Source organism: Kogia breviceps, chromosome 17, assembly GCF_026419965.1.
Source record: "Kogia breviceps isolate mKogBre1 chromosome 17, mKogBre1 haplotype 1, whole genome shotgun sequence".
NCBI lineage: Eukaryota > Metazoa > Chordata > Mammalia > Artiodactyla > Physeteridae > Kogia > Kogia breviceps.
Window position 1 is genome coordinate 47909459 of NC_081326.1, and position 26828 is coordinate 47936286.

General features: G+C 37.9%; 1 protein-coding gene and 1 long non-coding RNA gene across 3 annotated transcripts in view; one reads left to right on the forward strand and one right to left on the reverse strand.

Moving 5' to 3' along the window:
• Nucleotides 1–4876: 4876 nt before the first annotated feature.
• LOC136792882 (uncharacterized) lies at nt 4877–26258 on the reverse strand. Its single transcript, XR_010837456.1, has 4 exons — nt 26196–26258; nt 25461–25530; nt 25281–25348; nt 4877–5186 (listed from the first exon to the last, which is right to left on the reverse strand). It is a non-coding gene; the product is annotated as an uncharacterized lncRNA (long non-coding RNA).
• A 401-nt stretch (nt 26259–26659) lies between these two features.
• Nucleotides 26660–26828, forward strand: part of ZFPM2 (zinc finger protein, FOG family member 2) — a 476915-nt gene continuing 476746 nt past the window's right edge. For both annotated transcript variants that reach the window (XM_059042811.2, XM_067017287.1), the window contains exon 1: nt 26660–26783. In XM_059042811.2, coding sequence (XP_058898794.1) covers nt 26744–26783 — 40 coding nt within the window. In that variant the 5' untranslated portion in view covers nt 26660–26743. The remainder of the gene's footprint in view (nt 26784–26828) is intronic.

Genomic DNA, 26828 nt, shown 5'->3' on the forward strand with positions numbered 1-26828 from the left:
TTCCATAGTCTCCCTACATGACTGTAAACTGTTGTATAGAAATTGGCCTGACATGGGCTGCAGTGTCCCAAAGAGATCTGTTTCAGGTAGGATAGACTTTTGCTATGCTAGAGTAACAAACAGACTTCGAAATCTCTGTTTATTTTTTCATTCAGGTAACAGTCCAATGCAAGTCAGGCAGCTCTCCTGAGCAGCTCCCCTCCAAGTGGTGACTCAGGAACCATGGATGCTCCTGTATTTAGGTACAGCTGAAAAAAATGTACGAGGTTAATACTGAAGGGGAATATAGGAATAGAGAATTGTTTATATTGTTCAGTATTGTTTTAAGGTCTGGGTCTAAAAGTGTTTAACATTATTTCTGCTTACGCTCACTCCATTGACCTAAACTAAGTCACATGGCCCCCAACATAATTTCAAGGGAAAATCACCTGTGCAGTTGCCTTATGTGCCCAGGAAAACAGTGTGTTGAATATCTAACACAGTCAGCCACCGTCCAGATTCTGGTCAACAAAATCTATCTTGTTCTTCCTTTCATAAATCAAGCAAACTCACATCTGCCTCCTACCCAAGGGAGATAGTCCAATTCTCCTTCATTCACTGCATCCATCTCAGGATCCAGGATCTCTGTCCTCTCCACCAGGCCTATTTGTGGCTCCTCATGGTCAGGTGACACATGAACCAAAAAGACAAGTTATATGCTCTCTCACCTCAACTCCAAACCCAGGGTATCTTCAATAAGTATTCTGAATTGGGAAGGGGAAGAGTAGAAGATGCAGTCAGTGTTCTTCAGTAGTTCTGAAATACCACTGCACAGATATTGTGGAAGGCTCACACCCGAGGTGGGGAAAGGGTAGCGAGGAAGAGGTTGCTGGACTAGGCCTTGATTCTACTCCCTGGGAAGAATTATCTTATCATTTCTTCTCTGTGACCTCTGGTTATGACCCCTTGGAGCCCCTTCCTTGTCATTATTCTCCTAGGCACATCTGAAAAGAGTTTGGAGAGCATGCCATCCTTGGAGGAGGCATTCCACAGCTGCTTTCTGTATGTGGGAGCACAAAACTTGATGCCAGTATTTGAATTTAAAAATACTTTTCTCAAGAGTGCACTTTTGGTTTCCTTGACAATACAGTTCCCTCAAAAACTTTGTAGATTTCTGATCTATTTGCTTTAGCCAGTTTAGTGTTAGTCAGTAATCATACCCAAAGTTATTTCCTAAAAATTATATTCAAATCTATTTTACATGGCTACTTCCTCTACCATCATGCCTTTTTCCCACTCAACTTAATGGTGGTTGTCATTGGATTCTTTGAACAACTGGGGTCAAGCCAAATCCTACTCTGATCTTTGCCCTGAAACACGTTATTCAACTGGAAATTTTTTTTTTTTACTATGTCTTGTCACTCAAAGTCTTTTTAGTTCAATCTCTATAAGCAGTTAGGTTTTCCAACCCCAAAAGACCTTGAATTTATGAACTCTTTCATTTCTGCTTGCAAGATGGCTTATTCTATCCTGAGCTCATTTCTTCTCTGTAATATTGATACTTTGTGAACTGCAGCTAATAATAGATAACATACACTAGGGCTATGAAGCATTTCAACATCTAAATAGAAATCATTACTGGTATATAATCTTCCTTCTAAGTTAGAGTAGGCAATCGTTTTTAGCAAAGATTTGCCATATTCCCAGACATAAGTATAAGTTTCCCCATCACCCCATCTACCCTAAGGCTTTATATTTTCATATTTTGTTGGAGCAGCACCCCACTTCAAGGTGACAACTTCTATATTAGTGTAAGTAATATAAGCTCCTTTAATTCCATCCCCAAACCCTCAGTGACTTAATAAAACACTTAATAATTAATGCTTAATAAAGTAATAAAATTACTCTTTCAACATGAAAAAAATCTTTTTTTTCACTTCCCATTCATCTCATGTGGTCAGAAATGATCAAAATAGAGCTTGAGCTATGGTAAGTTTGCAAAAACCTAGCTATTACTATTATTATTGTTATTATAATACTAGTAGCCATAGAGTTACAAAAACCTAACAGAGGCAATTTTGTCAACAATAAACACAGCTGCAGGCAATATTTTGAATACAGTATTAGATGAGAGATATAGTTTTTCATTTTCTACAGCTGCCACAATGAAGTACCATCAACTGGGTGGCTTAAACAATGAAAATTTTTCTCATAGTTTTGACGGCTAGACATCCAAGGTCAAAGTGTCAGCAGGGTTGGTTCCTTCTGATGGCTGTGAGGAAGAACCTGTTCCATGTCTCTCTGCTAGTTTCTGGTGTTTTGCTGGAAATCCTTGGCATCATTTGATTTGTATAAGCATCACCGCAGTCTCTGCCTTCATCTTCACATGGTGCTTTCCCTGTGTGTGTATCCATCTCCAAATTTCCCCTTTTTAAAGGGATACCAGTCATATTGGATTAGTGCCAATCCTAATGACCTCATTTTAACTTGATTACCTCTGTAAAGATTCTATCTCCAAATAAGGTCACATTCTGAAGTATTGGAGGTTAGGATTTCAACATACAAGTTTGAAGGAGGCACAATTCAACTCATAACACATAATTACCCATTAATAAGTAATATTTCCACTGAAGTATTTCTTACTTAAGTTACATATTTACATAGTGGCTAATAATTCTCACCAGTCTCTTCACAAATGAGATCTAGATATTTGTATTAGAAATCCAATGTGCATTCTTTACTCTTTACTGGGCATAATTATGCTTAAGTTAATGTATAGCAAACTGTTGTATGGCAGTGATCTCAAGAAATCTTTCTGTTGCTTCCTATTTCCCAGAGTTCAAGATACCCTCTGTCTTCTGCATATCATAATAAATGATTAACTATGACAGAACAAGGAAAATCAGGTGGGCAGAATACATCTTTTAAAAGGTTGACTTAAAGAAGGCTTCTTCCCATGTTATAGATGTGTAAAAACTATGGCATCATCTAAAGTCTTCTACTGCAAAATTGTTTCACATTGTTTTAAAATAAACCTTAGCAGGCTTAAATTAATATGAAAAGAATAAGACCAAGAAAAAATCACTGAGGCATTCATTTAATTAAAATCAATATCTTCATCATTTTCTGTGTTTATTGATATTTTATATTGTTAGTTACTTGAATAAGGTGAACCTTCCGTATCATTTACAATGTGCTGAACCATAAACTGGTAGCTATACTAAAGAAAAATTAATGCATGTTTTAGGTCACAGAGACTGCCAAATAAACTGTTATTGCAATCAGATTGTTTTATTGAAACTATACAAGTACTCACATACAGAAATAATAGTTGTCTGTAAAAGGTTGAAAGATGTGGGTTTGTTTGTTTTGTTTTGTTTGCTCTAATCTACACACTTGCTTTTGTTTACTCTTGCTAAAGTGTCATCATGAAGGAAAGCAGGGCTGGCCTGGGGCCAAATATGTGAGTAATCAAAATTTAACACAGGCTTCCTTTTGCTCAGCTCTTTGTTCTTCTCATCTTAAAATCATCTCTCTTCCCCAGAACACAGTTATTAAATATTTGTCATCTTGTTTCTAGCTGCAACTTATCTTTCTGTCTCCAGCCTTTAGAAGACAGGGCAGCACATTACAAATGCTGAGGAAGTATATTTGATTGAATACATAAATGAGTGAATGAATCAATGAATGAATTGTAGGCCCAAATCCCAGTTTGTAGCCCAACCAGTACTATATTTTTAATGTTGAAGATCCAAAATTAATTTCCCTTTCCTTACTTTTTACTCCTTTTAGTGTTTCCAGTTTATCTAGTTATAAAAATGTAAAATTATGATTGCAATAATTAACATTAGAATATAAATGATATGCCCTCACAAAGTTATCTGCTTTAAATTTAAATGAAACTCTATTTTTGTAGCATTTCAGTCATTGTGGTAAGAAAAAACTAGACTGTGACCAGGTCTATATTTCAGCTAGTTTTCCAAGTAGCCAAGCTAGTCCTGAGAAAGATGGTTAAGTATGTACCAGATACACAGTATAAATTTATTTACTGATTGATGAGAGATGATGATAATTCAAACACTGGGATGATACCTCAAATATGAATGTCTGGGTTTTGTTATATTTCATTGGAAGAAAGACTTTTACCTCATCATTACAAAATTTTAGGAAACTATTCAAATTTCCTGATAGTCTTGTCTAAGTAGTTCATGTAGATGAGGTTAAGTTTTGATCAAAGAAGATGATCAGTGAGAACTATTTCCCCATTTCAGACATCAATAGCAGACAATTTCCTGCCAGCCTGGGAAAATAGGGTAATAGGATGTTGTGTGACAATGTGACAGAGCAGATTTTTTTACAGGAAAATGGGGCTTAAAAGTTACATCAAAAACTCTTTTAGAATGTACATAGTTGGCAAATAAAAATCAGGCTGTGCCTAAGATGGGGGAAAAAAAAGAGAATATACATAGTTGAAACACAAACTATTATTCATAGTATCTATTTTAGTCTTTTGAAATTCAAATTTTATATTACCAAGGGAATATGTAAATGAAATTTTATAGTCATATGTACAAAACCCCCTAGTCTGAAGTCATGTACTAAGTTTCTTAGTGATCCTAAGTATTTCAAAACTTCTTCCTGCCAAATATTCTGCATCTATTTTATGAAAAGCCTGAGGTACTATATTCTCTATATCAAATTAAACTAGGTCTCTATTTCCCACAACTGCCAAAAACATGATAAAATTCATATTCTGTTTATTCAGACAACTGAATGGGGACTTCTCAATGAAACTAGTTCTGAAGATATGATTGTTTGAGTACTTCCTGTACGGGGTTCCTCAACATATTAAAGTAGAGACGAAAGGGTAATAAGGAAAATACATTTATTTATTTATTTTATAAATTTCTTTATTTATTTTTGGGCTGCGTTGGGTTTTCGTTGCTGGGCATGGGCTTTCTCTAGTTGCGGCGAGCGGGGGCTGCTCTTCGTTGTGGTGCGTGGGCTTCGCATTGCGGTGGCTTCTCTTGTTGCAGAGCACAGGCTCTAGGCGTGCAGGCTTCAGTAGTGGTGGCTCGCAGCCTCAGCAGTTGTGGTGCACGGGTTTAGTTGCTCTGTGGTATATGGGATCTTCCCAGACCAGGGATCGAGCCTGTGTCCCCTGCATTGGCAGGCTGATTCTTAACCACTGTGCCACCAGGGAAGTCCTGAAAATACATTTAAAATTTGACAAATTGTCAACATTATCAAGAACATTTTGAAGGTCTCTTTAGGTGTGTAAGCACTACATAAATCAAATATTTAGACAAGGTTCCTACAATTTAGAAATTCTCAGTCTAAGATATAGTTCTTAAAACAAACATTAAATTATAGATGCCTAGAATTTGACACCTGAAAAAATTTTAATGATTACCAATGTGAACACTGAGGCTAAGTGATCAATAAAATTCTCCAAGTTGATGAGTCTAAACTAGAATCTTGGTTTTCTGACTATCAGTCCAGTCTGCTGTCTATTTTTTTAAGAATCCAGATTTCTTAACTGTCCACACTATTAAGGGAACTTGAATGATATAAGAAATACTCCATCAGCTTTCTAACTAAGCAGTGCAAGAACAGAATTCCAGCTTCTCCAGTTACTGTGTGAGCTTGTGAATTACAGTTTTCCAATCTAAACCTCAGTTACTTGCTGGCAAAACTTATCTGTGTAGATGTATGTACGTAGGACCAGAAGAGTGACCAATCAACAGAATAACCACAGCTAGCCCTTACTGCCACTGCAGTCTACTCATCTCTATAGGAAATGGGAGCAGCACAGGCCTGGTCTCTCGTTGGTTCCATTCAGGTACAGTCTTATAGGAAGTCAGGGTACACACCGGTGGTTTACGTGCATAAACTGGGTAGCATTAGTAACAACCGCTTTGTTGGGTTTTAAAGTGTTTTACAAGGCTGAAAGCCATTACTATAATGCAGCTCCTCAACATATATATATTAAGCCAAGGAGAAGAAAGAAACTGAGAACAGATGGGGGTGAGAAATGCACATTTTGCTATCTTACATTTTTCCTGGTTGGTTTTCTTCCAAAGCCATAGCAACCCCCACAGAGAGGATTTTGTTTGTTTGTTTTGCCTACTGAGTGTAATATTAGAGTCACTGAATTATCTTCTGTAGCAGCCAAAATTCAAAAAGGGGAAAAAACTGTTTAGAAAAAAACAAGTGGAAGTATTTTAGCTAAAGACACCTTTAATTTTACTTTTTTTTTTTTTTTTTTTTTTGTGGTACGCGGGCCTCTCACCGTCGTGGCCTCTCCCGTTGCGGAGCGCAGGCTCCAGACGCGCAGGCCCAGCGGCCATGGCTCACGGGCCCAGCCGCTCCGCGGCACGCGGGATCCTCCCGGACCGGGGCACGAACCCGCGTCCCCTGCATCGGCAGGCGGACTCTCAACCACTGCGCCACCAGGGAAGCCCAAGACACCTTTAATTTTAAAAGGTCTTAATTGTGTGTTGTCTTGTTACTGATGTTGGTGTTTGAGTGCAAATGTGCATTGCAGGTCAGTATGAGAGTCCTTTAACATTTATACGTGTCTTTAAATCAGATTCAGAGTTTATAGAATTGCAGTCTATTGTTACATTGGGCCTACAGGTATATATTCTTTGAGTGATACAATATTTATTTATTTTAATTGTATTTAAGCATCATTAACAAGGTCATACATTTTCCATGTCTCCACAGTTCTCACCAATCCCTGTATCTTATATCTGGATAGTTCATTTTTTACATTGCCCATGGCTCCTAAAAGCATTAAAGTTCACAGTCCCCAGGTTAGGTATTACTGTTGTTATTTCCCTTTCCTCTAGAGAAGAAAATATAAGGATAGAAAAGGAGTACCTTAAAGGTAAGGAGGATGGGAAGACGTTATTGAAATTATATGTAGATAACTAAGCAATATCTAAAACGTGAAAAGATGATGGAAATCTGTTGAAGTATAAAGCAGAATAAGAAAATAACTTCCCTAAAATCAAGATTTCAAGAGGCAAGAAGAGATACCTCCCTGCCTGGAAGGTCTTGTGGGTAGCAGTTAGGACTGCCTTTGGCCGTATGTAACAGAAACTCCAGTACAATGCTTAACAAAACAGGTGTTTTCTTCCTCATACAGTAAGAATTCCAGGATACTTCAGGGTTGATATACTGCTAAGGGAAGTCATCTGCATTGGCTCCTTCTCCTTTTTATCTACATTCCGAAGTGTGTGGAATTTGTTCTTATGATTGCAAGATGGCTCTTGTATATCCAACCATCATGTCCCATTCCAGATATGAACTAGGGGGTGGGGCAAGAAGAAAAGATACATTCTGTCTGTTGAGCAAAAACATTTTAGGTTCTTTCAAAGCCTCCTCCAGTAGTTTTCTGCTTGCATTTTATTGGTCTGAACTGCATTACACAGCCAAATCTAGCTGGAAGGTAATTTCAGAAAATTAGTACTTCTAACTAAACATCTTGAACAAGATTAGGGTACTGTTGCTAAAAATGAAGAGGAGAAAAGATTTGGAGTAATTTGGTAGTAGCTAACAATTAAATAGCACTTTCTACATGCCAAACACTTTACATAAAATAACTCATTTAATACAACTATCCTCTGCAGTAGATACCCTTATATTTCCACTTTAAATATAAGCAAACTAAAGCACAAAGCCATTTAATAACATGCAGATATTACCTAGCTATGAAGTGGCGTAGCTCTGTACTCTGTCTCTAGACCCCATGACAATACAATGTATATGACACCTAAAGAGGCACAAGGTTTAGAACGGTCAGGAACAAAGAGAGTGGAAGTAATGCTGCTGGCTAAACTGAAAGTCTGACTATTAAACTACACCACAGGGGGACAATCCTATTCCCCATCCATATTTCCAACGCCTCACTTCATGTGACTCAAGAATGAAAGATGGGGCTTCCCTGGTGGCACAGTAGTTGAGAATCCGCCTGCCAATGCAGGGGACGCAGGTTTGTGCCCTGGTCTGGGAAGATCCCACATGCTGTGGAGCACCTGGGCCCGTGAGCCATGGCCGCTGAGCCTGTGCATCTGGAGCCTGTGCTCCGCAAAGGGAGAGGCCACAACAGTGAGAGGCCCGCGTACAGAAAAAAAAAAAAAAAAAAAAAAAAAAAAAGGAATGAAAGATGAAAGACTTTTCTACAACTTAGTATCAGTTAAGACACTTTCAGCTTTGAGTAACAAGAACTGTCTTAAACTATAAGAAATCTTATTGGCTTTTATAACAGGGAATCTAAAAGCAAAGCAGATGTCCAAGCCTAGTAGGATCAGGCTTCAGCTTTATTTGAATGCTATTCTCCTCTGTGGCTTAGCTTTGTTTTAGACATAGCGTTCCTCATTGTCAAAAATGAATGACAGAAGCAAGTGATACAATATTCTTCCTTGTCTATTTCCAAAAGGAGAGAGAGAAACAGGCTCCCAATAATTCTCTCTTAAGAGCAATAAAGGACTCTCCCAAAAGCCTCCAGCAACTCTCCCTTTTTCTAGAATTGTGTCCCTTGCCCATTCCTAAAACAATCACTAACAAGGGGGATGAGATCATATTATAAGATTGAATTAATTAAAGATCATTCCTAGAGTAGAAAGGAAGCAAGTTTAATTGAATCACAAGGGCTGTATGGAGGAGGAGCAGTTATCTCAATGAAACCAGGCTTCTGTTAGGGATGTTGGAGGAAAGATTACTGCTGGGTTGAAATTCATAATGTTCAATAGTATATAAGTGTAAAATTCCAGAACAGCAAGTTAATGGGAAAATAATAAAAGCATTAACAAATAAGGAATACATAACATATGAAGTTTTCTGACTAGTATCAGATTTCCAATCAATAATATGGAATGTTAGAAGACAATAGAGTGATGCTCTCTCAAATTTATCAGGGAAAAAAACATGATTTGTAAACCTAGAATTGTATTCCCAGCTAAACGATCAACTGAGGATGAGAGCAAATAAATACATTTTCACATACATAAAGATTCAGGAATTTTATTTCATATGTATACATTATGAGGAGGTTATTTAAGGATATACCTCAGAAAACTGAGAGTGAAAAGAAGAGAAAAAGTATGGTACACAAATAACAGGTATCCCTGAAAGTGGGATGCAGGTGCAATTGGAAATACAAGGATTGGTGCAAAGTCTGTGTAAGAATCAATGATACCTCTAAATTTCCTTCCACACCACACTGCCAGGTGTCAACTTCACCATACCTGGCTGAAAGCTGAGACCTACTCATTAGAGGGTAAACCAGAGAGATTTTGTATTCAGTGATGTTAACTGAAGGTGAGAACACTGTATTCAAGGTAGAGATAAAATGAAAGTCTACACACTGAACAATGAGGTATTAAAGCTCTTGCCTGACTAAGGACTGAAGAATTTTTCTCTGGGGGTGTTCTGTGTTGAACTTAAGAGGAAAACACTTAGAGATATAGACAGGAACCTTCATCATCAAGGTCCCTGCCGTATCACACAAAGCCTACAACTTGACACGCACTACTCAAACTCCACTCTATCCATAGACACAAACTTCCAATAAGGTTTTTAGTGTGTCAGTAATCTTAGAAACAGAAAACCAAGGATAACCAAGGATGTATGGAAAAATTCTAATGTGAAAGAAAAAAAATAAAGAAGCACTGAGGAAATGGAAAATTTTCAGGGAACTAAAGAAATCTTCAAAAAAGAAAACCTATAATTACTGGCAGCGGAGAGATAAGAGAAGAAGAAACAAGAACAGGATACTGAAAAAGAACTCTTTAGAAAACAAAAAAAGAAGCTTAAAAAATTAAAATATCACATAAATAAAAATTGCAGTGAAGATTCGGAAGACAAAGCTAAAGAAATTTTCCATAAAGTAAGAAAAGTGGCCAGAGAAAGAAGAAAGGAAAACAGTAGTATCAATTCAAGGAGGCCCAAGATAACAATAATTCCAGAGAAAGAGATAATACAAGGAAATTTATCAGAACTGATGGCAAACCACAAGTCTCTAGACTAAAATGACTCAATAAGATGAGGCAACATATTTTCACATTATTAAATTTCAGAAAACTGAGGGTAAATAGAAGATCCTGAAAGCATCCAGGGTGTGACTGGGGGAAGGAAGCAGGCTACATTCAGAGGATAAGGAATCAGAATGGTGTCAGACTTCTCAGAACAACACTGGAAATGGAAGTCAATGAAGTACTGTGTTCAAAAATTGAGGGACGTGAGTAATTATCAAGACGGCTGAATAAGATATCCCTTGTGGATTCCCTCCATCAACAACAATTTGGTATCCATCACAGAAAAAAAGTGCTTCTGTGGGAGCTGTGGGATCCAGCAGCACATGCCAAAGTCTTGTCCACCTGTGCATTAAGTAGTAAGCAAACAGATCTTGGTTCTGGTTGTGGATCCTGAAGTGGCCCATGAACTGGCTCTAGGACTGGCCCATGGAACAGAAGCCCTGGAGAACACTGGCTTAGACAATCACCCATGGATGAGAGGCCTTTGTGGAAGTACAGGAGTCCGATAGAGAAGTTCCAGCACACTGTTGGAACAAAATATCTGAGACTGGACAAATTGAAGAGGGTGACAGGAACAGCTTGAGTTTACCTGCATCACCCCTCCCCCTAGGTGGCACAGTTCAGTGCCAAGAAAGCCCTTCTCAGTCTGTGATTTCTCCCATGAAGGAAAACGAGAACATGAGTGAGTGCCCATCTTCCCCAGCTGTGTGGGATGCTACCAGAGGCCCATTTCTCTCTCACTCCATCTGGAGTACTGAGTCATAAGCTGTAGGACTGGGAAATGGTAGGCGGCTAGGAGAACAGCAGCGAGGGCTCAAAATGCATCAGAGGAACATGGATCCCACTAAACTGAGTCATGGACTCCATCAGGAGGCCCACACCATAGCTGTTGGGGTGCCTCACCCATGAATCCCCCTAACTGGCACATGGGCACCCATAGCACACTGTGCACCACACCCACACACCTCCACCCTGTGACCAGCTCCCTGTAAAGCTCCTGAAGGTAGCAAGAGCAAGATTTGGCAGATAGCTAGTGAGCATGTGCAGAAAGCTGAACAGAATCTGTGGGCGAAAAAGTAACCACAAACTTGAACATTTAACATTGTCTTTGGGTAAACAAAAAGGAAGCTGTCAGTAATTGGCCGGCTGTGCAGCAGGATGGAGAGAAAGCATACAAGCTTAATAATTCTGCCACAAGAGGGAGCAAGAAGTGTAGAGAAAGCATATCTAAAGAAAACCTCAGAATCCCTATTAGGCCTGAAAGAAGGTAATTCTTTTCCAAAGTTAGTCAGTAAAGATTGGAGAAGGTGACTACTACTTAAAGTGTGAAGTAAACAATGCAAGACTTCAAGGAGTGTGAAAAATCAAGGAAACATGACACCACAAATGTATTATAATAATCTTCCAGTAATGGACCCCAAAGGCATGGAGATCTGCCAATTATCCAATAAAGAATTCAAAATAATTGTTTTAAGGAAGCTCAGTGAGCTACAAGAAAATAGAGAAACACAACTCAATAAAATCAGGAAAACAATTCATGAACAAAATGAGAAGTTTAACAAAGAGATAGAAATCATTAAGAAGAATCAATATTAAACTATTGAGGAAAAAGAATGCAATGAATAAAATGAAAAATACAATAGAGAGTATCAACAACAAAATGGATCAAGCAAAAGAAAGAATATAAGAAACAGAAGACAGACACTTTGAAATTATCCATTCAGAGAACAAAGAAAAAACAATGAAAAAGAGCAAAGAAAGTTTATGTGATCTATGGTATATCATCAAATGAAACAATTTGCAAATTATTGGAGCTCCAGAAGGAGAGGAGAGGGAGAAGGGGGCAGAAAACTTATTTTAAAAAATAATGGCTGAATAATTTCTAAAATCTGGGGAGAGATTTGGCCATGCATGTTTCTGAAGGTCATAGGTCCCCAAACAAATTCAACGCAAAATATCTTCTCCAAGACACATTTTATTAAAGCAGTAAAAAATCAAAGATAAAGAGAGAATCTTAAATGCAGGAAGAGAAACTTATCTTACTAAGGAAACCTCATAAGGCTATCAGAAGATTTATCAGCAGAAACCTTACAGTCCAGGAGACAGTGGGATCATATATTCAAAGTACTGAGAGAAAAAACACTTCCAACCAAGAATACTTTATCTGGCAAAGTTGTCCTTCAGAAATAAAGGAGAGATAAAGACATTCATAGACAAACAAAAGCTAAGGAAGTTCATCATTGCTAGACTTGCCTTACAAAAAATTATGAAAGGAGTTCTCCAAGCTAAAATAAAACAACTCTACTTACTAACATGAAAACATATGAAAATATATAACACTGGTAAAGGTAAGTATATGGGCAGATTAAAAAATGAATTATGTAATATGATGGTGTGTTAACAACTTAGTATAAAGATTAAGGGGAAGGAATAATAAAAATAACTATAGCTACTGTAAGCTGTTAACAAATATACAACATAAAAAGAGGTAAATTTTTATATCAAAAAATTTAAAAGGGGGAGTAAAAAGGCAGAGTTATTGTATGCAATCAAACAAGTTGCTATTAGCTAAAACATTGTTATATCTATAAGATGTTTTATGTAAACTACATGGTAACCACAAAACAAACACCTACAGTAGACAGACAAAAGATAATGAGAAGGAAATAAAAGCATACTACTATGGATAATCATCAATTCAGAAAGAGAGACAGAAGGAAAGGAAGAAAGGAAGACAGAAATTATATAAAAGCCAGAAAATAATAAGATGGCATTGTTAACTCTTTACTTATCAATAATTACTCTAAATGTAAGTGGATTAAATTCTCTAATCAAAAGGCATAGAGTAGTTGAATGGATTTTTAAAAAATACTATATGTTCCCTACAAGGGACTCACTTCAGCTTTAAGGACACACATAGGCTCAAAGTGAAGGGACGGGGAAAGATATTCCATGCAAGTGGAACCTAAAGAGCACAAGGGTAGCTATACTTATATAAGAAAAAGTAGACTTTAAGTCAAAAACTGTAATAAGAGACAAAGAAGCTCATTATATATGATAAAGGGGTCAACACATCAAGAGGCTGTAACAATCATAAATATATATGCACCCAACATAAGTGGATCTAAACATACAAAGCAAATACAGATCTGAAGGGAGAAATAGACAACAAAAAATAATAGTAGAATATGAAGGGACATCAATATCCCACACTCAACAATGGATAGATCATCCAGACAGACAATCAATAAGGAAATGTTGCACTTGAATTACATTTTAGATGAAATGGACCTAACAGACTTATACAGAATATTGTATCCAACATTAGCAGAACAAACATTCTTCTTAAGTCCACACAAACTCTCCAGAATAGATCATATGTTAAGTCACAAAACAAGTCTCAACAAATTTAAGAAGATTGAAATTATACCAAGTATCTCTTCTGACCACAATGTAATGAAACTAGAAATCAATAACAATAGAAGAACTGGAAAATTCACAACTATGTGGAAATTAACACTTTTCTAAACAACTCATGGGTAAAGAAAGAAATCTAAAGGAAAATTTAAAAAATATTTTGAAACAAACAAAAGTGGAAGTTCAACATGCCAAAACTTATAGGATGAAGCAAAAGCAGTACTAAGAGGAGTGTTCACAGTGGTAAGCTCCTACATTACACAAAAGAAAGATCTCAAATAAAAAACTTAAATTTACAACTTAAGGAATTAGACAAGGATGTATAAACTAAGCCCAAAATTAGCAGAAGAAAGGAAATAATAAGGACTAACTAAGAAAAAATGAGAGAAGACTCAAAATCAGAAATGAAAGAGGACACATTGCAAAAGATATCACAGAAATGCAAAAACTCGTAAGAGACTACTGTGAACAATTATATGCCAATAAACTGGATAATCTAAAAAGAAAATGGATAAATCCTAGACACATACAACCTATGAAGAATGAATCATAAAGAAATTGAAAATAGGAACAGACCAATTGCTATTAAGGAGCTGAAATAATCAAAAGCCTCCAAATAAAGAAAAGCACAGGACGAAAAGTTTTCTCTGGTGAATTTTATCGAACATTTAAAGAACTATTGCTGGGACTTCCCTAGTCGCGCAGTGGTTAAGAATACACCTGCCAATGCAGGGGACACGGGTTCGAGCCCTGGTCTGGGAAGATCCCATATACCACAGAGCAACTAAACCTGTGCACCACAACTGCTGACCCTGCGCTCTAGAGCCCATGAGCCACAACTACAGAGCCCACATGCCACAACTACTGAAGCCCACGTGCCTAGAGTCTATGCACTGCAACAGGAGAAGCCCGTGCACCACAATGAAGAGTAGTCCCTGCTCGCTGCAGCTAGAGAAAGCCTGAGTGCAGCAACGAAGACCCAACACAGCCAAAAATTAATTAATTAATTAATTAATTTTAAAAAAATAAATGAAGAACTATTGCCAATCCTTCCTGAACTCTTCCAAAAAACTGAAGAGGAGGCTATATTTTCAAACTCATTTTACAAGGCCAGCTCTGACACAAAGCCATAGAAAGACACTATAAGAAAAGAAAGCTACAGGCCAATATTCCAAATGAATATAGGTGTAAAAATTCCCAACAATGTATTAGCAAACCAAATTCAACAACACACTAAAAGAATCATACACTGTGATCAAGTGCAATTTATTCCTAGAATTCAAGGATGGTTCAACATATACAAGGCAATAAGTGTGGTTCACAGCATGAATAGAATACAAGACAAAAATTATATGAACATCTCATTTGAGATGTTCAAAATCATTTGACAAAATTCAGTATCCTTTCATGATAAAGACTTAACAATGTGAATATAGAAGGAACATACCTCAACATAATATAAGCTATATATGACAAGCCCACAGATAACATCATACTCAATGGTGAGAGGTTGAAAGCTTTTCCTCTGAGGTCAGGAACAAGACAAAGGTGCCCACTGTCACCATTCCTATTCAGCATGGTATTAAAAGTCCTAGCCAGAATAATTAGGGAAATAAACAAAATAAAAGACATCCAAATCAGTAAGGAAGAGAAGTAAAATTGCCTGTTTGCAGATGATATGATATTAATTTTAGAAAAATACCAAAGGCTCCACCAAAGAACTGTTAGACCTAATAAATAAATTCAGTAAAATTTCAGTACATAAAATTAATATACAAAAATTGGTTGTGTTTATAAACACTAACAATGAACTATCTGAAAAAGAACATAAGAAAACATGGCCATTTACAATAGTATCCAAAAAAATATACTTAGGAATAAATTTAACCAAAGAAGTGAAATATCTGCACACTGAAGTGTATATAAGACATTGATGAAAGAAACTGAAGATAAAAATAAATGGAAAGCTATCTCTGATTATGAATTGAAGGCATTAATATTTTTAAAATATCCATACTATTCAAAGCCATCTATAGATTCAGTGCAATCCCTCAAAATTCCAATGGCATTTTTTCACTGAAAAAGAAAAAAATAATTCTGAAATTCATATGGAACCACAAAAGATCTCAGAGTGCCAAAGCATTTCTGAGAAAGAACAAAGCTGGAAGCATCACAATTCCTGATTTCAAACTATATTACAAAGCAACAAAGTAATCAAAACAACATGGTACTGGCATAAAAATAGACACATAGACCAACAGAACAGAATCTAGAGCCCAGAAATTAATTCTCACATTTAGCTTCAACTAATATTTGACAAGGAAGCCAAGAATACTCAATGGAGAAAGGATAATCTCTTCCATAAATGGTACTGGGAAGTGTACAATCACATGCAAAAGAATGAAACTGAGCCCCTTTCCTACACCACTTACAAAAATTAATTTGAAATCAATTATAGACTTAATCATAAGATCTGAAACAGTGAAACTACTAGGAGAAAACGGGAAAAGCTCCTTGACATCTGTCTTGGCAATGATTATTTGGATATGGCACCAAATGCACAAGTAACAAAAGCAAAAGTAAATAAACTGGACTACGTCAAACTAAAAAGCTTCTGCACAGCAAAAGAACCAATCAATAAAATGAAAAGGTAACCTATGGAATGGGAGAAACTATTTCCATAACATCTGATAAGGGGTTAATAATTAAAATATATAAGGAACACAACTCAATAGCAAAAAAACAAACAGTCCAATAAAAAATGGGCAGAGGACCTGAAAAGACTTTTTTAAAGAAGACATACAAATGGCCAACCATTACTTGAAAAGATTTTAACGTCCCTAATCATCAGGAAAATGCAAATCAAAACCACAATGAAATATCACTTCACACCTGTTAGAATGGCTGTATAAGTAAAGACATGAGATTAAAAAGTGTTGGCAAAGATGTGGAAAAAATGGGATCCTTGTACACTATTGCTGGAAAGGTAAATTGGTACATCTACTATGGAAACTGTAGGGTGGTTCCTCAAAAAATTAGAAACAGAACTACCATGTAACCCAGAAATCCCACTTCTGTGTATATATCCAAAGGAAATGAAATCAAATCTTAAAGAAATATCCACATTCCCATGTTCATTTCCACACTATTCCCAATAGCCAGGATATAAAAACAATATGTGTTTGTCTACAGATGAATGAATGAAGAATATTCATCTATGAATATTATTCAACACGAGAAAGAAGGAAATCCTTCCAGTTGAGATGACATGTATGAAACTTGAGGACATTATGTTAAGTGAAATAACTCATACAGAAAAAATGCAAATACTGTATGATATCACTTATATGTGGAAGTTTAAAAAGCTGAATTCATAGAGTAGAATGATGTTTGCCATGGATTGAGGAGTGGAGGAAATGAGGAGATGCTGATTGGTACAAATTTCCAATTATACAATAAATAAGTCCTGAGGATTTAATGTACAGCACGGTGACTATAGGAAACAATACTGTATAGTATACTTGAAAGTTGCTAAAAATAAATCTTAAATGTTCTCACTACACACACACACACACACACACACACACACACACACACACACACGGTAATTATGTAAGGCGATGGAGGTGTTAACTATATTGTGGTAATCATTTAACAATATATGTGTATCAAATCATCATGTTATATTCCTAAAATTATATAATGTGATATGTAAATTATATTTAAATAAAATTGGAAAAATAAAATTAAAAATTCATGGAAAATAATTTGCACCCTAGAATTCTATACCCTCTCAAGCTATATGTCATGTATGAGGGTAGAATAAAGAAAATTTTAGTTTTGCCAAAACTAAAAAAAAATTACTTTGTACGTAAATTGTCTCAGGAAGCTACATGAAATTTTACTCAAAAACAACAACGAAAAGAACAAGAAGGAAGGATGAAAGGAAGGAAAGAAGGAGGGAAAGAAGGAAGAAAGGAAGGGAGGGAGGGAGGAAGGGAGGGAAAGAGAAAGAAAGGGGGTAGTAAACCATGAAAGAGGAAGACACAGTATTCAGGAAATCTAGAATATAATACAGGACAAAATTAAGGGAATTCTCAGGAGATGATGAAAAGGAAGTTTTAGTCACAGAGAGAAATTAGTCTAGAACTGAGCAGGACAAAAGCTTCCAAGGACACCTGCATGGGGGGAAGAAAATGACCTGCTAATTTATCTGTCTTTGAATGTACTGATGTAATAATGTACTTGACTGTATTGCACCAGCAAATAATTTGGGGATAAAATGGTGATAGGTCATGGAAAACTGAGAAAATGACAAAGAAAGTTATTAGTAACTTCAGGAAAAACAAAGATCAAAAGAAAATGTAATCATCATATCCTATACAGATTAACTTAACAAAATATAAACTTTTGGTTTAACAAAAATTTTGAATAATGTGTGTATTAGGGATGTATAAGGTATTATATGTTCATATTTTTATAGTAGATAGTGATATGGTCAATAATATCTAAACTAATAAAATTTTTAAAGTAGTAAAGCATATTATTTAGAAATATGAGTTGAACATCAGGAGAATTAGCTAAAAAAGATTTGACAGTTATTATACCTTTGGGAGCAGGAATTGTCATTGGGCTGTTGAGTAGGATAAGGGAGTGCTAATTTTTATTATAAGCCTTGAGAATCTATTTAACCTTTAAATCTATGTACATCTATTTGTTTAATCAAAATAAAAAGTTTTTAAAGGAGTATATTAGTCATATAGTTTAATTTTTATTATAAGATATATTTTTAAAGTGATATAATTAGCCTTTTCAGCTTCTTTTAGATGATTTCATTATCAGTATGCCCTAGCATGGTTATTCATAATCCTACATCTTCAGTTCACCCTAAATCTACTCCTAATGCATTATTTTAATACACTTTGACAAGTAGATAAAAGCAAAGATAACTGATTTGATTAAGCCTATACATATAGCAAGTGTTCTTAAGAAGCTGTTTAATTTCTTCTTTTGCATTTAGGAATTTATGGCAAAAGTTATAGGTTGGAAAATAAAATCTACTACAGAAGTATAAACATTCATGCAAATTATAGCAACATTCATAAAATTTATGTGCAAGGTAATCTGTTAGATGGTTATTCAAATGTGGCAAAGTAAAGTTGAAAATAAAATCAGACATCTGGGGACAGAATATATGTAATCAGGAGGCTTATAGATGTGCATGTCAATCAGTCATCATGCCCTTGAGGAACTCTGAATTTGAAAATGCTACCTTTTTCCCCAAGATTTACCCCTGATTGAAGTGAATGCCCCAAGTCAGTAATTGATAACATCCTTATTTATCTATGTTAAAATTGTAGATTTCCCATTTAATGTTCCTAAGAATATTCTTTGCCATTTCACAGTTGCTCTGGAAAAAAATATCATCAAAAGTGCTTATGATGGGGCTTCCCTGGTGGCGCAGTGGTTGAGAGTCCGCCTGCCGGTGCAGGGGACGCGGGTTCGTGCCCCGGTCTGGGAGGATCCCACATGCCGCGGAGCGGCTGGGCCCGTGGGCCATGGCCGCTGGGCCTGCGCGTCCGGAGCCTGTGCTCCGCAACGGGAGAGGCCACAACAGTGAGAGGCCCGCGTACCGCAAAAAAAAAAAAAAAAAAAAAAAAAAAAAAAGTGCTTATTTTATTGTGCCAACTTGACTGGGCCACTGATTGCCCAGAGATTTGGTAAAACATTCTGGGTGTGTCTGTGAGGGTATCGGATGAGATTAACATTTGAATTGGCAGACTGAGTAAAGCAGACTGCCCTCCCTAATGTGGGTGGGTCTCATCCAATCCATTGACGGCCTGACTAGAACAAAAAGGCAGAGTAAGAATTCCCTTTCTGCATGATTGTTTCCTAGCCTGGACATCAGTCTCCTCCAGCCTTCATACAGGGACTCAGACTGGAACTTACACCATCAGCTCTCCTGGTTTTCAGGCCTTCAAATTCAGACATTCCTGGGTCAACTGAAGATCCAGGAACTTCTCAGTCTCTATTACTGTGAGTCAATTTCCTATAATCTCTCTCTCTTTCTGTATATATACTATTAGTTCTGTTTCTCTGAAGAACCCAGACTAATACAGTACTTTTATATAACTTTTCTGTAGGAAAATAGAAAATACAGTTAAATTGATATTTCTAAGTACAGTGGTCCCCCCTTATCTGTGGAGGATATATTCCAAGACCCCCAGTGAACACCTGAAACCACAGATATTACTGAGCTCTATATATACTATGTTTTTTCCTATACATGCATACCTATAATAAAATTTAATTTATAAATAAGGCACAGTAAGAGATTAACAACAATAACTAATAATAAAATTGAACAATTATAATATACTGTAATAAAAGCTATGTGAATGTGGTCTCTCTCCCTCAAAATATCTAAGTGTACAAATATAATGCCTTTTCCATCATATCTACTTATCCTGCACTGTGGTCATAACATTAGCAGTTTGAGGTGTGACAGAAAAACTAGCATGACTTTCTTTTTCCTTCTTCACAATTCAGGGATAGAGGATTCCTTCTTACTGTAGATCTTAGCAATCTTAGCATACAATTTTATTTTCTTTATTGAGAACTTTCACCTTTTCACGTAACGGAAGCTCTTTAAGGCTTCTCTTTGGTACATCTGAATTCGAGCATCACTATTCTTGCACTTTGGAGCCAGTATTAACTAAAAAAAGGGGGACTTGAACACAAGCAGGGTGATACCGCAAGGTTCAATCTGATAACTAAGATGGTTACTAAGTGACTAACTGGTGGGATTCGCTGAACAAAGGGATGATTCCCGTGGGGTGGGGGGAATGAAGTGGGAGGGTGTGAGATTTCATCATGCTACTCAGAATGGCATGCAATTTAAAACTTAGGAATTTCCTTTTTTTCCAGAATTTTCCATTTAATATTTTGGGCCCAAGGTTGGCCACTGGTAACTGAAACCACAGAGAGCAAAACTGCAGATAAAGGGGGCTATTGAATAGTTAAGCTAACTGAAGTCATGGATTGCTAATTTTGTCTTTTGGCTTGAATGTAACAAGAATCAACTAATGCTAATTTAGGCCAAAAATAATTTTAAAAAGAAAGGTGTGGAGGAGTTTATTTTAAGGAGACATAGTATCTCAGTGACGTGAAGGGCAGGAGCCCATGAAGGGGCTAGAATAGGACGTGGGATGCCATTTCTTATTCCCAGCTCTACTTATCTCAGGACATTTGTTTTATTTCTTTTTCTCTCTACTGGCAAACTGTCAACTGTTACTCTGTTCACATGGTGGTAACCATGCCATAATTTCAGAGGTTTTACTTTTCATTCATTCAAGAGAATAGCCCATGTAAAGATGAAACTCTTAATACTACTCTAGATTCCGGAGGGAGGAATTTGATTGGCCATATTTGAGTCAGGTACTCCCCTTGGTCCATGTATCCGCCATCAGGAGCATGGAGTCATGTTGTACAAACATGGCTGCCACTTCTTGCACCTGTGCCTATGTGGATAAGGATTGGGAAGAGTAGGAGTCCCCAGATAAAACAGGATACTTCTGACCTTACTTTTCCTTCCAGTAATTATGTTAGGACCTTCTGTGTGTCCAGCCCTGGGGATGTAGTTCTGAAAAAGATAGACATATTTCTTGCCCTCACAAACTATCTAGTTAGGTGTAGTAGGTCAGGGAGGGGGCTGGTGAGGATTGAATTTATATGTATTTAAACTGCCAATATAGTACAATGCAATGAGTGATATTATGCCAACAAAGGTGTTATGGAACTGAGAAGAGATATCTCATTAAGACTTGGGAGGTCAGTGGCATCTTCCTGTGAAAAATGACATCTATACTAAGACTACAAAGGTGTATAGAGATTAGCCTGGTCAAATAGATGAAGATACAATATAATGGAAATGACCAAGACTCTAATGTTTATGTAGACACCTAGGTAATATTCATGGAACCAAAAAAAGTAGTATTGGAATGTTGATGGGTGTCTTGGTTTGGATTTCCCCAGAATCAGATCCTGAGAGAAGACAAGACAGAATTAGTCGGGCTTCCCTGGTGGCGCAGTGGTTGAGAATCCGCCTGCCGATGCAGGGGACACGGGTTCGTGCCCCGGTCCGGGAAGATCCCACATGCCGCAGAGCGGCTGGGCCCATGAGCCATGGCCGCTGAGCCTGCGCGTCCGGAGCCTGCGCTCTGCAATGGGAGAGGCCACAACAGTGAGAGGCCCGCGTACCACACACACACAAAAAAAGACAGAATTAGTCCTCTAAAACAGATTCTTCCACCAAGGATGGCCAACAGCAATATTAGGTTTGCATTCTTCCAGTGTAGCAACACCAACCGAATAGAAACACCCTTTCCTCAGTGGTTTTAGGGCTGACTCTCATAGAAACAATTTGAACCACTGAGCCAATCACTAGAGACAAACACGTGGAATATTCTGATTGGTCAGGGACTAGGGGATTGGGGGAAGGCCACACTTGCATTACATGACCAAAGATAAGATGTGAAGGAGTAGTTCTTCAAAAGACATCACAGCATTACTACCAGAAGAAGAGGGATGGATGCTAGGCAGGCAAAATCAACAGATGTCGTCTAAAATTGGGGGTGTTACTCCTTCAATATTTATGTTGTACTTGGAGGCGTGTTGTGCATTATACAGACTTAGCAACAAATACTTTTTTTGTAATAGAGTTCATCCAATGATTTTCCTCTATCAGAATAGTAATTTGGACATAAAGGATGATTGCAAAGAATAAAAACTTAAATCATCCACATTTTGGTTTTCAGTACATTATAAAATTCTACACAAAGAGAATAGTCATTCTTAATGCATATTGGATTAGAGATTTTTTTCACAGATATTTCTGAAAATCCGATGAATTGATTAATTCAATAGACCTGCCCTTTAGTAAATTTTTTGTACATGCATACTTCTGTCAAGGGGATTGACCATCTACATGAAGACCAAGTTAAACCTCGGATCTAGATTGACTGAATGTTTTCAAAGCTCTTGGCTCCTTTGCAAGTAAGCAGACAGTCCTTTTCATAGTTGTAACCTAGGAAATGCCATTTCGATGAATTTGTTGATTTTTATTTTTAAACTGCTGAAATTATAAAGATACACAAACACTAAACACTGTATTCATACTGCATTCTTCTTCAATTCAGTGCCACAATCTTAAATTAAGGCAGATAAACTGTATTCAACTTCTGGTGAGGATACAAGGGCAAAAAATTAAGTCTTTCTGAAGCCTTTGAATATTGTTTATTCTCATAATAAAGAAGGCAGCTTGCTGCCTAATAAGATGTGGCCTGGGAGGTTGCTTTATCAATTTGTTGATCCCTTAGAGGAAAAAAAGCACATTTTAAAAGCAAATTCAAGAGTGAGACAGACCTGAATGCAATCCATTTACACTGAGAGCATGTTTCGGTACTGTGCCAAATGAAAAATTTTTGTACAGAAATTTATTCCTTCTACTTGCCTTCCCTAAAAAATATGATGTTCAAGAATTAAGTATATCTAAGTCTTTAGGAGGCACTGTAGGGTTTCCCTACCTTTTCTATAAACAATATTATAAATAACCACAAATTTGTGAAACTGCTAAAATGCTAAACTTACAAGTTTGCCAGATAAAATACAGGATGCCCAGTTAAATTTGAATTTCAGATAAACAACAATTATTTCTCAGGATAAGTTTGTCCCAAACATTGCATGGAACATACTTATCCTAAAAAATTTATTGTTGCTTATTTGAAATTAAAATTTAACTGAGCATCTGTATTTTAATTTGCTAAATCTGGAAACTATAAACTTACAAATAATATTCTTTTATTTATTTGTAAATAAGCATTTGGTTTGCATATTAAAGTTGTTTTGGTACTGGTGACTCATTTTACTGTCAGATGTATGGTTTCTAGCTAAAATGACTATTTGAGAATATATAATTATATTCTCATTGAAGATGTAATAGAATACTCGAAGCTTTGTTTTTTTCCATAAACAGTTTCCACTCCATCCTTTTCTGCTCCTGAAGAATTTTATGAAGAAAGCTAGACTGAAGTAGATGTTTCTCTATTTCAGATTGGTTTCAAATCAATTCTTTTAGCATTTGAGGAAATGTTATTAAAAGTTGCATATTTTCTGCTTTTAAAGTAACTTACCTATGTGATTTAAAATGATTTGTCTTTGAAAAACAGAAACTTTTCAAAATGAACCATTATGTAGAGATGAAATCAGTGAGTCTAGAAAATGAATAATTCATTTTCAAGTAAATGAGAAATTATTTTGTGCTGTTACTTATACATTTTCACATTTATAGTTAAATAGTAATTTGCAATACACAGGGTATTAGTTGTGAATTGTGGTTTTCAATATCACAGACACATTTGTTGCTGTGGTTTTGCAATATCATTCCCTGATGCTTTTCTCAATTGTGGTTTTCATAATCACTGTTTGATAGTCATGTAGCTGTGGTTTGGAGCTGCTATATCCATTTGGACAGAGATAATTGCTTATAGGTTTTGCTGTCTTTTTATTTTATAACCTTAGTGAATTAAATGAGAAAAAGAAAAATTAAACTTTAAATGTCATTAACATTCTCATTAAAAATGATGAGAAAACACAAAATGTAATAATATTCCTTAGTTTAATTCATTCATATTGACCAGAATAATATATCTATTTATAAATTTAGATGAGCTATATTATTTCTAATACTGTAATCTGGTTATCTTATCAATCTTGCCTTGAATTCTCTGACTTTTGCTCCTTTCAGCTTTTAAAGTGAATATTTAGTTGAGATTTATTTGTTTCTCTTTTGCTTTGCATATTTAACCATTTCAAATGCCAAAAGAAACATTAACTGTTATGATATTTTAATTCCAATGGGCATTCTTTTTGGGTGATATAAAAAAGACAGCCAGTTTTATAAAAAGATCTTTAAAAACCATAATATATAATAATTCAATTCTAAGTATACCACTTTAATTGTAACCAATTGGAAATTAAGGAGGCAAAAATCTGTAGTTCTGTCTGCTGATTCATTCCACAACACAAACACAAATAACTCTGCTTTTCATGGTACTTACAGCTTTAATTTGTTGGGGAGGGACTTTGTCACTTAGTGCATTTTCCACTGCAAAGAACCATGTATTCTTACAAGCTCTGCGGTAATAGTACTAATGGTAATGTAATAAAATCCACAATTGGTCTTCAGCTCTGTATTAACATTCTCTCAGCCATACCTTTCGCAGGGCAACTCTTTACACCTTCCAGAAGATGTCCTGATGGGGTTATCAATGACACTGATTACAGTGCTTCCTGCACACTGAACAGCCTGCATTACGCTCAATCAGCCCAGGCTCTCTGCTGACCTCCAGACCCTTTTAGCGTGTGGAGTTTGGCGGGGCTCACACCCATGTTAGTCAACCAAACAAAGGGGGGGCTCGATTTCAGATCAGAATGGATGACCTCACAACCTGGGGGGGGAACGTCGGGTGCATACATGTTAACGGCAGTGGAGTTTATTAGTAAATACTGATTACATAAAGCAGCCAGTTCCACTGTCTCTTGGATAAATGCCTCCTTCAAGTCCACCTGGGAGAATATATTTAAAACTCAGTGTATATGAAACTATGAGAAACTAAGCTAGCCTCATGCAGCTTAACTTGGCCAAAATAATAACTATGCAAATCACTTAAAAATTTGTTCTTTTGTCTTGCAGTTTCCGACATACTACACACACAATAATTGAATAATAATGAAACTAAACTTTAAAAGCTAAAGAACCATGAAATAGTTATTGGGTCTTACCTGCTTAGGAAATTATGGCAAGATCAAATCTTTTATTAGTCGCTGGTTGCTTCCCTGTGGCAGAAGAACTAAAAGAATGAAAGATTATGGGGCGGGGGTGGGACTTTAGAACTTCCACAGACTTTCTCAAAAAGTTAGTGTTCTGATTAGAGATGGTTCCTTTCCCACAAGGGTAATCACCTAGCTAATGGTCCTCCTTTCTGATGGGAGAAAAATATCTTCCTCTCTCCAAATTCGGAATTTTTACAATCTAAAATGAAAACTCGAGGTGAGAAAGCACTTTTAGGACGCTGTTCAGCATCCCATCCGTGCTGGCCAAGTGGGGGGATGGTCCGCGTCCGCAGCGGTCTCCTTGGAACCTTGAGAGCAATGAAATGGTCTCCTGAGAGCCTGGGCAGAGGAGAGGACTTAACTGGCTCCAAGACATACAGTTGGCATTTGTGATCAGCTGGATCTCGCAGAGGATTTTGCCAGTGGCCTAACCTTCCTGCCCAATAGCTGGAAGGGCGGGGTGGAGGCTAGGGGAGGGGGCGGCGTAACTGGAAGCACAAAGTTTATGGAGTGACTGAGATTTCTTTGTGCCCCGCTGGATAGGCGAGGCGTGAGATAGGAGAGTTGGGGTCCATCAGAGGGGCTGTTGAAAAGAAGTTGCCGGGAAGAGGAGGAGGGGTGCTCTGGCAAAAGCCCAGAGCTGACGCGGTGACAACTGCAGAAGGTGGCCCCCCTCCACGCCCGCCCCACGCCTCCCTCTGTCCCTCCAACCCCCCGCCGCGCTCCCCTGAACCCCACGCGACCAGGCCAGGGCCCTAGTTTGCATCCGGACTGGCTTTGGATGCAGCCAATCCTCCTTTCGCTGATGGAATAGCCCCCCCGCCCCACAGCCCCGGCGCGCCCCTCCCTCCCGCGCCTCGCCACCTCCCGCGGTAGAGCGAGAGCTGCGCGGCCCGGAGCGGCGGCGGCGGCGGCGGCGGCGGCGGCGGCGGTGGCGCTCGAGTATCTGCCCCGCGAGCCGCGGAGAGGGGAGAGCGAGCGCGCTCCTCCTCCCGCGCCTTCCGCCCCCTCTCCTCCCCTCTCCCTCTGCTCGCTCTCCTTTCCCTCCCTCCTCTCTTCCTTCTTTTCGTGCCCCGCTTTCCCTTTTCTCTCTCCCTGTCCATTCGTTTGAAAATTCCCATTCCCCCCCCCATCGCTCTCCCACTCCCCCCCTACCCTCCCCACTGTCACACTCACTTTGCCCCCCTCTCTCTCCTCATTCGCCTGCTCATCTCCAAACGTGGATCCGCGGCTCCCGGAGGAGCCCAGCGCCCGGATCCCGCGCGTCCGGAGCACCTGGAGTCCGGCCGGCGGCGGCCCGAGCCTGGCCGGCGGCAGCGGCGGCGGCGGCGGCGGCGGCGGCGGGAGCCGAGGGAGCGGCAGCCCCGACCGCGGGCACCGCGGGAGCCCCAGTGGTAGCGGCCGCCGCCGAAATGTCCCGGCGAAAGCAGAGCAAACCCCGGCAGATCAAACGTAAGTTTGCACGCGGGGCCGAGAGTTGGTGGGATTATTTCTGAG